At 50.0% G+C, this 13,879-nt stretch overlaps 1 protein-coding gene across 4 annotated transcripts in view; it reads left to right on the top strand.

Annotated features, from left to right (window-relative positions):
- UACA (uveal autoantigen with coiled-coil domains and ankyrin repeats) overlaps nt 1-13,374 on the top strand; it is a 48,784-nt gene extending 35,410 nt beyond the window's left edge. For 2 of the 4 annotated variants that reach the window (XM_028706457.2, XM_028706460.2), the window contains exons 9-19: nt 480-520; nt 1,255-1,344; nt 3,049-3,156; nt 3,382-3,414; nt 4,041-4,139; nt 4,717-4,753; nt 5,745-5,797; nt 6,671-9,397; nt 10,649-10,801; nt 11,711-11,776; nt 13,164-13,374. In XM_028706457.2, the coding sequence (XP_028562290.2) occupies nt 480-520; nt 1,255-1,344; nt 3,049-3,156; nt 3,382-3,414; nt 4,041-4,139; nt 4,717-4,753; nt 5,745-5,797; nt 6,671-9,397; nt 10,649-10,801; nt 11,711-11,776; nt 13,164-13,235 (3,479 nt within the window). In that variant the 3' untranslated portion in view covers nt 13,236-13,374. The remainder of the gene's footprint in view (nt 1-479; nt 521-1,254; nt 1,345-3,048; nt 3,157-3,381; nt 3,415-4,040; nt 4,140-4,716; nt 4,754-5,744; nt 5,798-6,670; nt 9,398-10,648; nt 10,802-11,710; nt 11,777-13,163) is intronic. The other 2 variants (XM_028706459.2, XM_028706458.2) reach the window with 2 other exon arrangements.
- The last annotated feature ends 505 nt before the right edge of the window (nt 13,375-13,879 follow it).

The raw sequence follows: 13,879 nt of genomic DNA, 5'->3' as shown, positions 1-13,879 counted from the left end.
CCTTGGAGCTGAGGAGCGGGTGGTTAAAAATAAGTGAGGAATATTTACATCCTTGCATGTCTGGTTCCAGTTTGAGGCATGAGAAGTTGCTGTTAAGCCAGGACTGGACAGCTTTTGAGTTTTTATTTGTGATAGGCTGGAGACTGGCCTTTGGGACCTCTCTTGGTGACAGTCTGCACTCGATTGCTACCCATTGTTGAGGAACGTACTGTGACATGATGTGGTAGCTAACTTGAAATATCTGAAAGCCTGTCACATGGAGGATGGAGCAAACTTGTTTTCTGCTGCTCTGAAGGATAGGGCCTGAACCAATGGATTGAAATTACAAGAAAGCAGATTCTGACCACACATTAGGAAGAACTTTCTGATAGTAAGAGCTGTTTGACAGTGGTACAGACTCCCTTGGAAAGAGTGTTGCATTTTGTCTAATCCTCTGCATGGAATGTCTAAACAGAAAACAAATTATTCTTTTTTTTTAGCAAGTTACGAAGTCATGAAGAAAGGACAGCCTCATCTCAAGGTGAGGATTCGGCATGTTTTCATATGTGTTGTTGCGAGTTCATAACCAAGATAGGTCCTGCCTACTTAATATTTATTCAGGGGGAGTTTCTGCTTTCTAGGAAAAGTCTTGCCTTATTGACATCTCATCCATCCCTAACAATGCTAATTATAATAATATGATTTCACTTGTTAGTTGCTTGTTACCGGAAGGTCTAAAAGTGACTTAAAGCACAATTAAAGGATAAATATGAATATATTACACTATGAAAACAGCACAAAACAATCCCTATAGTCACCAGAGAAAGCTTTGGCAGCACACAAGTAACAAAACAACTTCATCTTAGTCCATTAAAAGCCTGGGAAAGAAGATAAGTCTTTACTTGGTGCTGAAAAGATGTCAACGAAGGTGGCAGGCAGACCTTGCTGAGGAGAGCATTCCACAGATGGGGAGCCACAACTGAAAAGGCCCTCTCCTTTGTCATCACCCTCTGAGTCTCCTTCAGAGGCGGGACCCGAAGAAGGGCCTCAGGAAAAGATGTAAGCGTCTGGGTATGTTTGTCAGTCTCCTCAAAATGAGCAAGGCCTGCCACCTTCGCCACCTTCTGGGCTGCTGTTTGCCTCCAAGACTCAATAGCTTTCTGAGATTAATGTGACTGGTGGATCTCTTACACTGCTGCTGCTGCTTCTGCTGGCACAGTTCATACGCGTCTCTTACTTCCTCTGACAATTCCGTGTTTCAATGCTGCACAACAGGTGACCAATATGCTGCCAAAATGGAGTCAACCAAGTGCCTTAGAGGACATGAGCTTCAAGACGCATCAGAAGGAACACTGGAATGTACAGGTGAAGGGAGAGATTTGGGCTTTGTGTGGGATGCTCTCAAGCGAGCAGGTTTGAGAAAACGCTGAAAGAAGTGTGGGATTCCAGCTTTTCAGGTTCTTTTCAAAGTTGCACAGGTGTGGCACAAAAGTTAAATGGGTGATAGGAACAAGTAAATGTAAATGAGCTGTGCTGGGATCCTCATGGGTGTCCCATTCAGAGCAGACCCATTGAAATCTATGGCGATGGCTAGCTTAGGTCCATTTCAGTGGGTCTACTCTGAGCAAAACGTGGCTGTTTAGGTTCTTGTTTGCATAGTACAAATGCACATAGTACAAATTGCATAGCACAAATGTGAGATCTGGATGAGGACCCATTTTGGTGCTGTCTTGTTTCTCCTCATGTTGTTTGTAGCTTTAACTGGTCCAGCCTTCCCCAACCTGGTTCCTTCCAGATGTTTTGGACTACAACTCCCATCAGCCTGAGCCAGCACAGCCAGGGATGATGGGAATTACAGCCCAAAATATCTAGAGGGCATGGGGTTCGGGAAGGCTGCTCTATGAAATATGAAGACATGCTTGGCATGGTCCATTACTGGTTACCATGATAGCTTTTCCCCTTTTTTTGTTTGAGTGTAAGAAAAGCTGCCTGTTTTTGCGCTAAGCACATCTGTCTGTGGTGTGTGGGCTGAGCAGTTCAGTGTCTGGCATATCCAAGTCAGAGGAAAAACACTTTAAGCATCTCTAAGAGCTGGTTTTTCAGCTGTTGACAGGCTGGAGATAAGCAGCGGTTTGAAGTGCTGATGGCCTCTTAAGTATGTGGATAAGGAAAGAGGGCTGTTACTGGCCACCTGCCATATTTAGGAAGGGTGCCCACTAGTGGTTGTTGTTAGGATTTACTTTGATTTGTCACATCTAGGGGCGGACAAATCTGTCAGCTGTTGTCTTGTTCGGTTTGCATCATTTTCCACATTAGTTTATTAATTTTTTAAAAGTCTGCATGAGAGTTCATGTGTGTTTCTCTTAATATACAGATCTTTGCAAGCAATTCACCTTAATATAAAGCATCTTTGTAAGTTGTTTTCCCTAATATGCACTTTTCCGTATGCACTGATCGACTGGAGACTTTTCTTTCTTTAAAAAAATTATACATCACTTGATTGTAAAAAGAAAAAAAACTTAAAAGTGGTTTGTAAAAAAGCTAAATCAATAAAATTATCAGTAAGAAGCATTAAGAAAAATTTAAGACTTTCAGAAAGTTAAATTAACAATAGACTAAAAACAGACAAAGTTGCAGCAGCTTTCTAAACACCTGGCCTTGTGCATAAATGCTTTTAGCAGTCACTGGAAAGATTACAGTGAAGGCACATAGCTGATGTCAATAAGCAGGGAGGTCCAACGTGTAGGTGCTGCCACACTTAAAGCTGGAGCTCTTAAAAATGCAGAATGGGTGGCACCTGTAATAGTGCTGGTTCTGCAGATCGAAGTGGTTGAGTGTGTTTATATCGGGTAAGGTGATCTTGCAAGTAAACTTGTGTCACAGAATGCAGGGAAGTGTGTATTTCGGAGGACAGCTGTGTTTTAGGTGAGCATAGTGGTTTGGGAGTGTGTGAATTTGGGAGGTGTGCATTAAAATTGGAATTGCTCCATTTCCCTAATGTTATCCATCAGTTGCTTTAATGCTGCAGGAGATAACTGATCTCAGTTTTGAAATGTCCCCTGTTTTAAGGAATTAGAAAGAGAGAATGAAGACTTGAAAGGCAGGCTAAGGGAGATCCAGCAGGAGCACCGGATTCTATTGGACAGAATCAATGGTCTGCAGCTGCAGCTGAACGAGGTAATGGAACACAGTTTGCAATGACAGCAGCTCAGAGGACCCTTCCAGGGTGATCTGGTGGATTTATGGGCTGGTGCGTTCATGGGTTTATGGTGCATTTGTTTGCCTTTATCCCCATTTTACAGACTGGGATACTGAATGAGGTTGGCCAGGTTTCCTGCTGACAATGTTATATAACAATATAAATCAAGATACAATTCCAATGGCTGTTTCTGTTCTTTGCAGGAGCAAATGGTCGCAGATGATCTCGAAAGCGAGGTAAAGAAAAAATCTTAGTTTTTCCCAACCCTAAACTTATTTGTTGAGAAATCTGAAGCTGAGGGGAAAAATTCTTCCATCTCTCTTAAACAACAACTGAACATTTGATTTGAAATGAAAAAGGAAGGAAGGGAACTTTGCTTTTGGGGTCAGTTCTGATAACATGTTTGGCATCCACCGTACCCACCATAAGATCTGCTCACACCACTCCCTAAAGCCAGTGCAAGAGTCATGAGGGCTAACCTTCCTTGCAGGCTGAATCCAGAAAGGAGGGTGTGCTTGTGTGCATGGATCAGATCTACAGGGGAAGGACTGCAGCTCAGGGGTTGAGCATCAGTCTTGGATGCAGAACGTCCCAGGTTCACCTCTGACAGCATTTCCAGGTAGAGTCGAGAGAGACTCCTGCTTGAAATCCAGGAGAGCAGCTGCTGGCAGTCAGTGTAGGCAGCATTGAGCTAGATGGACCAATGGTTCGCCTATATTATATAAAACAGCTTCCTATTTTTCTGTAAGCTACGATAGGCTGGAAAGTGTCATGTTTCTGTCCTGCAGGATTTCCATATTCATATTTCTTAGTGCTTAAACATTACCAGTATGTTCCATATTGATTTGTTGCTCACTTTCAGAAAGATGAGCTCAGGAGGCTGCTGACAGCAAAGGAGAAGCAGCAGGAAGAAAGTTCACGGATGCTTGAAGCTCTGAAGTCAAAGCTGAGATTCTATGAGGTACGTCGCCCTTTGGTGGGGAAGCCAGTCTCTGTTTCAAGCAGCCCTCCACTAAGTTAGCAGGAACTGGGAGCTGTGTTATTGGGTGACAAGGCTATAGTTACAGGGCTCAGTCCACTCTTGCACAGACCCGTCTGGAAGGTGTGCAGACGAGGGCGACCAAGATGATTGAGGGTTTGGAAACCAAGCCTTATGAGGAACGGTTGAAGGAGCTGGGTATGTTTAGCCTGGAGAAGAGAAGACAGAGAGGGGATATGTTGCTTATCTTCAAATATCTGGAGGTCTGTCATGTGGAAGATAGAGCAAGATTGTTTTTTAAGGAGAGGTTGGGTGGCCATGAGTCATGCATGCTTTAGTTGAGATTTCTGCATTACAGGGGGTTGGACTAGATGACCCTCAGGATCCCTCCCAACTCTACAATTCTGTTATTCCGTGAAGGTATTAAGTATCATATCCATTTCAGGAAAGTTCTCTGGATTAAGACTATGAAAAAACTAGTTCCATTCTGAAAACCCGAACCCTTGTTAATGGTTAATCTGTATCTCTCTGAACCAAAGTCTGTGTGTTTTGATTTCAGGGTGACCACGGGGGATCTGGAAACAGTTTTGGTAACAGTGAGTATTGCTGTTCCTTGATACCTTGTTTAGAAAGGGAATCGAGCACTAACATTGTGGAGTTTTTGTGCCCCTCTATCTGCAGTTGTGGCAGTCAAGTGAAAGTGGGTAATTTGGGGACATACGGAAGCAGCAGGGCTATAAAGTTCACTGACCATATCTGTTAATGTTGTAAGCTGCCCTGTGTGTAAATCACCTTGGGACATATGTCCCATTCATAAACTTAATGATAATGATAATATAGAGCAGGAACGGAGAACTTCAGACCTAGGGATCAAATGTGGCCGTCCAGGCCTCTCTGCCTTGCCCACAGGGCTCTCCTTAGGCCATCTCTCTTCTCCGGCCACAACTCTTTCACCCAAGACACACCCCTCCCTGGCACTGCTCTGCCCCCTCCTCAAGTGCTTTTGTCTGGCTGGGAAGTGACCTTGGTCTGAGATGATTCCTCTTGCTTGTTTGGATTAGGGTTGGAGAGGGATGTGTGTGTCAGTGAGTAAATCTCTTGACTTTTGTGCGGGTGGAATGCATCCAACAGACAGTACAAAAGTCAGCTACATCTGTTGCCCACCTGCTTTTTCCTCTGGCCTCACGCACACGGTTGCCAATGTGACCCTTGAGCTGAAAGAGATCCCCCACCTTGCCTTAGATCTTGCGCTTTCAGGACCAGAGAGATTTATAGTATTGACTGGCCCAAACCAGCCTGCTGCTCTGTGATCCTCCAGCCTCTGTGGTTCTCTTGCCTCTCCATTCCCTTTCCATAGATGCTGCCCTGAGGCCCGGTTCCCTTGACCCTCAACAGTGGGGGGGGGGCGGGGGGGTCCCTGCTTTCTATGACATCCCAGCTGCTCAGCTCCTGGCTACAGGGCCTTGCAGGAAGCAGCTGTCTGTTTAACTTTTAATAGTGCAGGCTGCGTTCCACCTTCTAAACATATAGCAGATTTGTACTTTGTCAGGTTAGATTGAACTAGTTCTTTATTTTGTCTTTTTGTAGGGAAAGAAGATGTTCTGCTGAAGCAGGGTTCTACGTATTCTGCAGAACCACAGGTACTCCAATTTGTTGGCTCGTTTGTGCATTTGGGAATGCCATGTGGGCATCTGCAGCGTGTCTATGATGTTGAGCATGTTAAAATGCCATTGGTGCACCTGGTCACTGGGCCGTCTCTTGGGGCTCCACAATGCCGTCCTGGTGTCCAGTTGCTGCGTGTCCCTTCTCCTGTGGGAGCCTTGCTGTGTACTGCACAGAAATGGAAGGTGTGGGCCAGCAACTGTCCTCTGGCAGAGCCAGCGAAATCAACAACAGGCTCATCCATTACTTGGATGTCACACTTATTTGGCTGGGAATCAGCGGAAAGCGGGAGGCTTGTTGCAATTGCCCCATTAGCAAGATAAATTGAGCTTCTGCCCTCAGCTTAGTAACTCGGTTACTGTGATCCGTGACAGATCCATTACACAGTCAAAATGTGTTAATGGAGCAGAGGAGGCCCTTAAGGATCTTCCTGGATGAGCCTATTGTCTGTCTGCTCCGTATCCCTAACGGTCAACTGGCAGTGACCCCCCAGTCTCTCTGCTCACTTACCTGAGATCTACTTACCTTTCAACTGGAGATCTTGGGGAATGGGACTGGGGCCTTTCGTACACAAGACACATGTACTCTGCCATTGAGCTGTAGGAAAGTTCTAATGCCGTACATCCGTGTTTCCCAAACGTGGGTCTCCAGCTGTTTTTGGACTACAACTCCCATCATCCCTAGCTTGCAACACCAGTGGTCAGGAATGATGGGAATTGTAGTCCAAAAACAGCTGGAGACCCAGGTTTGGGAAATGCTGCCCTACATAAAAGCTAGTTAAAGGTATTAAAGGTGTTTGTTGGTAGAAGCCCCTCTCTAGAGCCTAAGAAGTCCCTCTCCTTGTTTTCGAGCAGGCCCCTGCCTCAGTGCCAGCTGCCCACCAGAGTAGATCCATGGTGAGGCCCCTGGAGCTCCTGAGCCCAAGCCTGTCTCCTGCTGCCTCCGAGGCGGAAGCTCTGAAACGGGAGCTGGGCAACCTGAGGAGCTGCTACGATGCGGCCCGAGGGGAGGTGAGCAGGCTGCAGCTGGAGCTCTCCCACAAGGCGGCAGAGTGCAAAGCGCTGGCAGCGGAGTGCGAGAGAACAAAGCACGAGTCGGACCAGCAGATCAAGCAGCTGGAAGACGCCTTGAAGGACGTGCAGAAGAGGATGTTTGACTCGGAAGGGAAAGTGAAGCAGATGCAGACGCACTTCCTGGCCCTGAAGGACCACCTGACAAGCGAGGCGGCAGCCACCGGCAGCAAGGCGGTGGAGGAGCTGAAGGAGCAGCTGAAGGACACCAAGGCCAAGTATGAGGGGGCTTCAGCTGAGGTGGGCAAGCTGAGGAACCAGCTGAAGCAGAACGAGCTGTTGGTGGAGGAGTTCCGCAGGGATGAGGCCAGGCTGGTGGACGACAACAAGAAACTGCAGAGGGAGTTGAGCATGTTGAAGGTGGAGCATGAGAAGCGGGAGAGGAGGGCCTGCGAGGCGGAGGGTCAGCTGAAGGAGGCAGCGGCCAAGCTGGCGGAGAAGCTTGAGAAAGTGAAGAGCTCGCTCTCAGGCGAAGTGGAGGAGAAGGCGCGGAGGTTGGCAGAGGCGGAGGCAGAGCGGCAGAAGCTGCGTGCAGAGGCTCAGGGGCTGAGGGTGGAGCTGGAGGGCCAGAGAGGCCAGTTTGCCCAGTATGTGAGGCCAGAGGAGCACAAGCAGCTGAAGGTCCGGTATGAGCAGAAGGCCAGGGAGCTGGAGCGAGTGCAGGCGGAGCTGAAGCACCAGAGCCAGGCCTGGCAGGCGGAGGCGGAAAAGGCCAAGGCAGGCCACAGCCTGCTGAAGCAGCAAGTGGAGGCCCTCCGGAGCGAGATGAAGAGCCAGTACGTGCCTTTGAAGATCAGCGAGGAGGTGAAGCGGGCGAGCGAAGTCACGGTTGGGGAGCTGAACAAGAAGCTGGCGGAGAGCAGAGAGAAGTGTCAGAAGCACAGCGCGGAGGCGGAGAAGCTGCTGGCGGAAAACCTCCGCTTGAAGGAGACGGTTGGCCAGCTCCAGGCGGCTTACATCCCCCGGGAGAAGCACGAGAAGGAGACGGGAGCCTTGAAGCTAACCATGGCCAGCCTGGAGCAGCAACTCACTGAGCTCAGCCAAAAGTACAGGGAGCAGCAAGCCAAGGCATCCGAGTTTGCGTCCAAAAATGCCACTCTTCAAGAGACCATGGAAGAGCAGTACGTGCCAGTGGCTACTCACGAGGAGGTCAAGGCAGTGCTGAACAGCACTCTCGAAAGGACGGGCCAAGAGCTGCTGGAGCTGAAGGACAAAATGGAAAGTGTCAAGCAAGAGTTTGTGAGGGTGAGCGATGAGAACGGGACCCTGAAGAGGAAGCTGCGAACGCTGCAAAGCCAAGTGCAAGGAGGCGAATACATAAACACACGGGAGCATGAGGCAAAAGTCGCCGCCCTCCACAAAAACATTCAGGAGCTGCAGGAGAACAGTTCCGAAATGCAGGTAAAATACCAGGCGAAGCAAGAGGAGGTGGCCCAGTTGCATGCTGAGATCAAGGCCCAGAAGAAGGAGCTTGACATGATCCAGGAATGCATCAAGTCCAAATATGCCCCCCTTGCCAGTTTCGAAGAGAAGGAGCGCTGCTTCGAGGAGACGGCGAAAGAACTGAGGAGCCAGCTGCAGAAAGAGAGGGAGCAGCGCCGAGAGAGAGAGGAGGAAGGCAAGAAATGCAGCCAGGAGAACGAGAAGCTGAAGGCCAAGCTCCTGAGCGTCCAGAACGACTTGCAGCAGAACTATGTCCTGGCGGAGAAGTCGCACGAAATGGAGCGGATGTTTGCCAGCAAGATGGACGGCCTCAACAAGCAGTTGTGTGAGCTGCAGCAGAAGTTTGCTGAGATCCAGTGTGAGAAGGAGCGGCTTCAGGAGGAGAGCGCCCGGCAACGCTCCGAGGCCCGCGAGGCAGAGAGCCGCCTCCACGGCCAATACGTCCCACTGGAGCAGGTGGAGGCCCTGGAGAGGCAGCTTGGCCGCACCATCGAAGAGCTGAAAGGGGAGCTGAGCAGCAAGGAGGCCAGCTGCCAGCAGGAGGTGCAGAAATCCCAGGAGCTGCAGCGGGAGATGGCCGATCTCAAGGCCGCCTCTGTGCCTCTAGCCGAGCACCTCCGCATCAAGGAAGGCTTGGAGAGGGAAGCATCCGCCGCGAAATCCGCCTTAAGAGAGAAGGAGGGAGAGAGCCAGGAGAGGGCAGAGAAGGTTGCCAAGCTGCAGTCTGAAATCCAGAGCGCCAAAGAAGCCTTGTGGGAGCTGGAGAGCCGAGAGGTGGTTGGGATGGCGGAGCACAAGATGGTGAAGAGCAAGCTGGAAGGGCAAGTAGGCAGCATGGCCGAGAAGCTGGCCGAGCTCAGCCGGAAGCTGGAGGCAGCCCAGCAAGCCAGGATGGAGGAGGCACCCACCAAGGACAAGAAGGAGCCCCTGCAGTCCAGGAACTTCAGCATTGAGCAGGAGATCAAGGACCAGAAGGAGAGGTGCGACAAGTCCCTGAGCACCATCGCGGAGCTGCAGAAAAGGATCCAAGAGTCCGCGAAGCAAGTGGAAGCCAAAGACAACAAGGTGAGTTGGGCAAGGGGGCGGACGCAGTAGGCTAAAGGCCGGCCAGCAGCATATAAGGCACAAAGCAGAGGATAATGAATGCAGAGGGATCCTTGGTGGGAGAGGCAGTGCTTGGACTAGCGTCTGACATTAGCTGGGGGAGCAGGTAGGCCTGGAAGAGCTGCTGCACTGCAGCCTTTGCCAGACTAGGCCTGAGTGTTTTGGACTGCAACTCCCATCAGCCCCAGGGATGTATGGCCATGCCAGCTGTGGCTGATGGGTGTTGTAGTCCAAAACATAATAAGGCTCCAGGCTAGTGAAGGTGGTCCTGTAGTAGATGCAGGCAACCTCCGAATCCTGCCCAAATCAACTTGGAAGCTAAATGCAGGCTGATTGGTTGAAGTGGGGGTGGGCTGCACCCTTTAAGCTGCATTGGAAATGGATTCAGGCATGATTTCCTTGCATGAGAGGCAGACCTGCAGAGCTGGTTCATCTGATGAGATGCTGCCTGTGGCTTTCAGCTCATTGGGAATTCAAAACGGGCTTCTTTCCTGTTGGCTAGTTCAAAAGCCCATGTTTTAAATTATCCATATTTTAATTATTTTTGCTGTCTTGCATTTCTCGTATTGTGCACCAGCCTGTGTTCGGGGGGGGGGGGGCAGATTAATAATGATAATAGAAGTAGTGAAGTTCTGAACTGCTCCATGCACAGCCACCTTCTTGCCACTCCAGCTCAGACAAAACAATGTGTGTGCTGTGCTTTGACAGCCCTGGTTTTTCCTCCTTAATAGACCTTTGCAATGTGCATCCATGCACAGCTCCTGGCCCCAAGACAGTCCTTGTTTCCTTGCAAACTGGTGAATTGAATTTTGGGGACTTTGGGGTATCATAGCGCATTGTTTCCACCCACCCCCCACCAGCCCCAGCCCCCAACAAAGGGCCAGGGTTTTGGTGATCTTCCTGTTGCTTGCTTGACTCTGCTCCAGGCAGGGCAGAATACAGGTTGGAAGCAAGCAGCTTTCAACCTCTTTCTTTGCTTTGATCACACAAGTGTAAGTCTGGAATGGGAAACATCTGTGGCACTCCAGGTGCTGCTGGACTCCATCTCCCATCAGCCCCGGCAGCCAGCGCAGCCAGTGGTCAGGGATGTTGGGAGTAGTAGTCATCCAAATATCTGACAGGCCACAAGCTCCCCATCCCTGTAGTAGATGTTGCTGAGGAACCGCAGAGGAAAGGCTTACGGTTTGAACTTTGGCAATGTCTCTCTTGAAGATAACTGAGCTACTTAATGATGTGGAGCGGCTAAAACAGGCCCTTAACGGTCTCTCTCAGCTTACGTACAACAGCGGCCTCCCCACAAAGCGACAGAGCCAGCAGGTCGAAGTGCTCCAGGCGCAGGTGAAAACCCTTCAGCAGCAGCTGGCCGTAAGTAGTGAACTGCAGCCGTCAGGTAGCAGCTGAAACTTGTCTCATTGATCAGGGTTCTGGTGCTTGGGGGTGAGGGGAGGACAGCAGATCTGGGTGTGGTGACTATCCTTGAGCTGTGATCTTGCATGATGCTGGCAAACAGTTTAAGGTCCAATGACCTTTGCTTCCATTTTTTAAAAAAAGTTTTTTTCTGTTCTTTGCGGTTGCAAAGCTAAGCTGGAAAGTGTGTGGGCAATTTTATTTATTATGCATTTACTTAGAACCTTTGTTCCTGACTCTTCAGCCTTACATAAAGTCAAAGCGAGACAGTCCATACCTGCAGGCTTACTGTCTAAAAAATAAATGACACACAAGGGAAAAGGAACACGGAGGGAAAAGGAAAATAAAAATCCTGAACTCCGGCACCAGTTTCTGAACAGTGGTTCCTATAATGGCCGGCTGGCACAGTTCAGGGGCAGGAGGTGCTTGATGGAGCTGGGCATTCAGCAAAGCTCTCCCACGGCAGCAGTCTGAGGCAATGGCTGCCCCCAGATGGCTGTTGAGGGGAGAGGAGGCCTGATAGAGCAGAACGGATGGCGTGAGCTCTGCTTCCCAGCTCAATGCTTGGCATGGCATCTTAGGAAACGAAGGGGTTTTTGTTGGCCTTAGAAGTAGGGTGCCAGCATCCCTGTAATGCTGTGCCTCTCCAAGACTAGGAAATATGGGAAACTGCCTGATGGAGTCAGACCATCAGCCCACCTAGCCCAGTATTGTCTACACTGACTGGCAGCAGTGGCTCTCCAGGGTTTCAGGCAGGCAGTCTCTCCCACCCTTACCTGGAGATGCTGTTGCGATTGAGCTGGGGACCTTCTGACGAAACTTTGAGACTGTAACTGGAGAGTGACCAGGTGTGCTCTTTTATCCTAGGATGCTGAGAGGCAGCACCAGGAGGTCATCTCAATATATCGGACGCACCTTCTCAGTGCTGTTCAGGTACGTGTTTTGCTTTGGCTGCCGCCTGCTGTGTGTCGCACCCTTTTTGACTGATGCCTGCTGAACCTGCCTTAGATAAATCTTCAAGGGAGGCAGCATGGAGGGGGGGGGGGCATGTTCCACAGCTTGCCTGTGTTGTTTGTTCCACCACAGTTTCTCTTACTCAGTAGGAGGGACATCTCTCACTACCCACTGCTCCCTTCTGTGAATCATCCAGAGCCAGTGAATAGTTTAGGCTAGGGGTTCCCAAAGCTTTCAGGGCAACCTCCTCCTTGGTTCCATAAACACATCCCCAGTGCCCCCCTACCCTAGAAAAAGCATGATTCAGAATAGCAGTTTGCACAACTCACTAAGGAAGATTCAAAATTCAAAATGGTTTCAATTAATTGCACATTTATTCAAGTACCCGTTTAATCTGTTTAGTTTAATTCAGTTGATAGTCCTTTACACCTCCAGCACCCCCCTAGGGAATCCCACTGCCCCCTGGGGGGGTGTGATACCACCCTGTCAGAGGCTGCCCTAGGTCCCAGCTCACAAAGGACCAACGCCAGGTCGTTGCTGTATGAAATAGTCTTTATTTAAGTTCTGTTTCATTCTTACATTCCCAGCGTGCACCTCTACGTCTCGAACTCTAGACCGCCGAAGCTCCGTCTGAGTCTCCTCCCCCCAGGCACCAGTTTAAGACCCTAGCCTTGCTCCACCTCTTCCTTTGTTCTTTCCTCCTCTGGGTCCTCTTGCCCGTCGAGGACTCGCCTTTCCTAGACTCTTCAGAAGCTGAGTCTCCCGAGTCCTCCCCCAGCCTCCGGCGGGCTTTAGGACCTGGTTCCCACTCCGGGCTGTCAGCAGTCCCGCGCGCCTGTACATTTGAACTTGGCGCGCGCGCGCAGCCCGACACCTTCCTCCTCACTGCTACACAGCTCCTGTCGCTACTCTCCTCCCCAGGGGTGCTGCCTGGCTCTGACTTGCCCTCCATTCCCTCACTCTCCGACGGGGGCGTGGCCAGACCTGACTCCTCTTCCCCCCCACTGCGCTCCGGTGGGGAAACTGGTCCTGATCTCCAGCTACTACTTTGGGAGTCTCCGCTGGCCCCTTGCTTCTGGTGTGTCCCCTCTGGGACCCCCTTCTCCCTGGCCGTCGGCGCCCCCTTCTGGGAGTCTTCTGATTCACTGGAGAGGCTTATGGAATCTCTCGATTCACTGTCATTCTGTTCTCCGCTACCTTCAGATTCCTCCCCCTCGCTCTCCATTTCCTCTCTCTCCTGTGGCTCAGTCCCTGAGCCCCTGACACACCCACTTTGGGATCTATAGGTTTTGTCACTGCAACTGAAAAGTCACTGAAAAGTTCCAAGTCCTGCCTGTTTCCTGCAGCTCTCCTCTTTGTTTTTCAGGGTCACATGGATGAAGATGTCCAAGCTGCCTTACTCCAGATCATCCGCATGCGGCAAGGGCTTGTTTGTTAGGGGTGGGGGTCGGGGTGGGAGGGGGAGGTCATGCTGTTGGTCTGAAGGTGCCTACAGCTGTGAAAGCATGCCTTCCTTCCTGCTTCGATCCAGAAAGCGAAAAAAGGGCTATATTTACACAGTCTCGATTTTTTAAACAAAGCAAAGGGGCTATTAATTGTTTGCCTACTAAACTTAGAATTTGAAAGGTGAAATGCCTGCGGTTTAGATATCTGGGTAGTCAAAATGATGACAAAAGCAAAGTTCTTCTGAATGTCGGATTGACAACGCAAATGTTATAAAACATCGGGAAAGAAAACCCCTCTTTGCTCTTTTCCTGTCCAAACAAAACCCACTCTCACTCGACTGCACAGTGCAAAGTGTGAACAAAAGTGGGGGCCCCAAACCAAGTCAGTGTGGCCAAAATCTTGTAACTCTTCTTCTTTTCCGAATGGGCTTTACCCAGGGGCGCTGTGTCAGGTTGACTGTATTTCTAGCCCAGTCAGGTGAAACAAGCGGTTAAGGAGGCTGTAAGGGCCACGCTCCGCATCGTTGCAGCTTGGCTGGCCGAGTTGCATCTTCTCAAATCATTTTAAGAAGGAGTCGTGCCTTTCTAGCGCTGTCTTCACGAGCAAAAAATCCATCTCCTACAAACGGTTTTGCGT

Source organism: Podarcis muralis, chromosome 14, assembly GCF_964188315.1.
Source record: "Podarcis muralis chromosome 14, rPodMur119.hap1.1, whole genome shotgun sequence".
In the NCBI taxonomy this organism is placed as follows: Eukaryota; Metazoa; Chordata; class Lepidosauria; order Squamata; family Lacertidae; genus Podarcis; species Podarcis muralis.
This window is presented reverse-complemented; position numbering and strand designations above follow the sequence as displayed.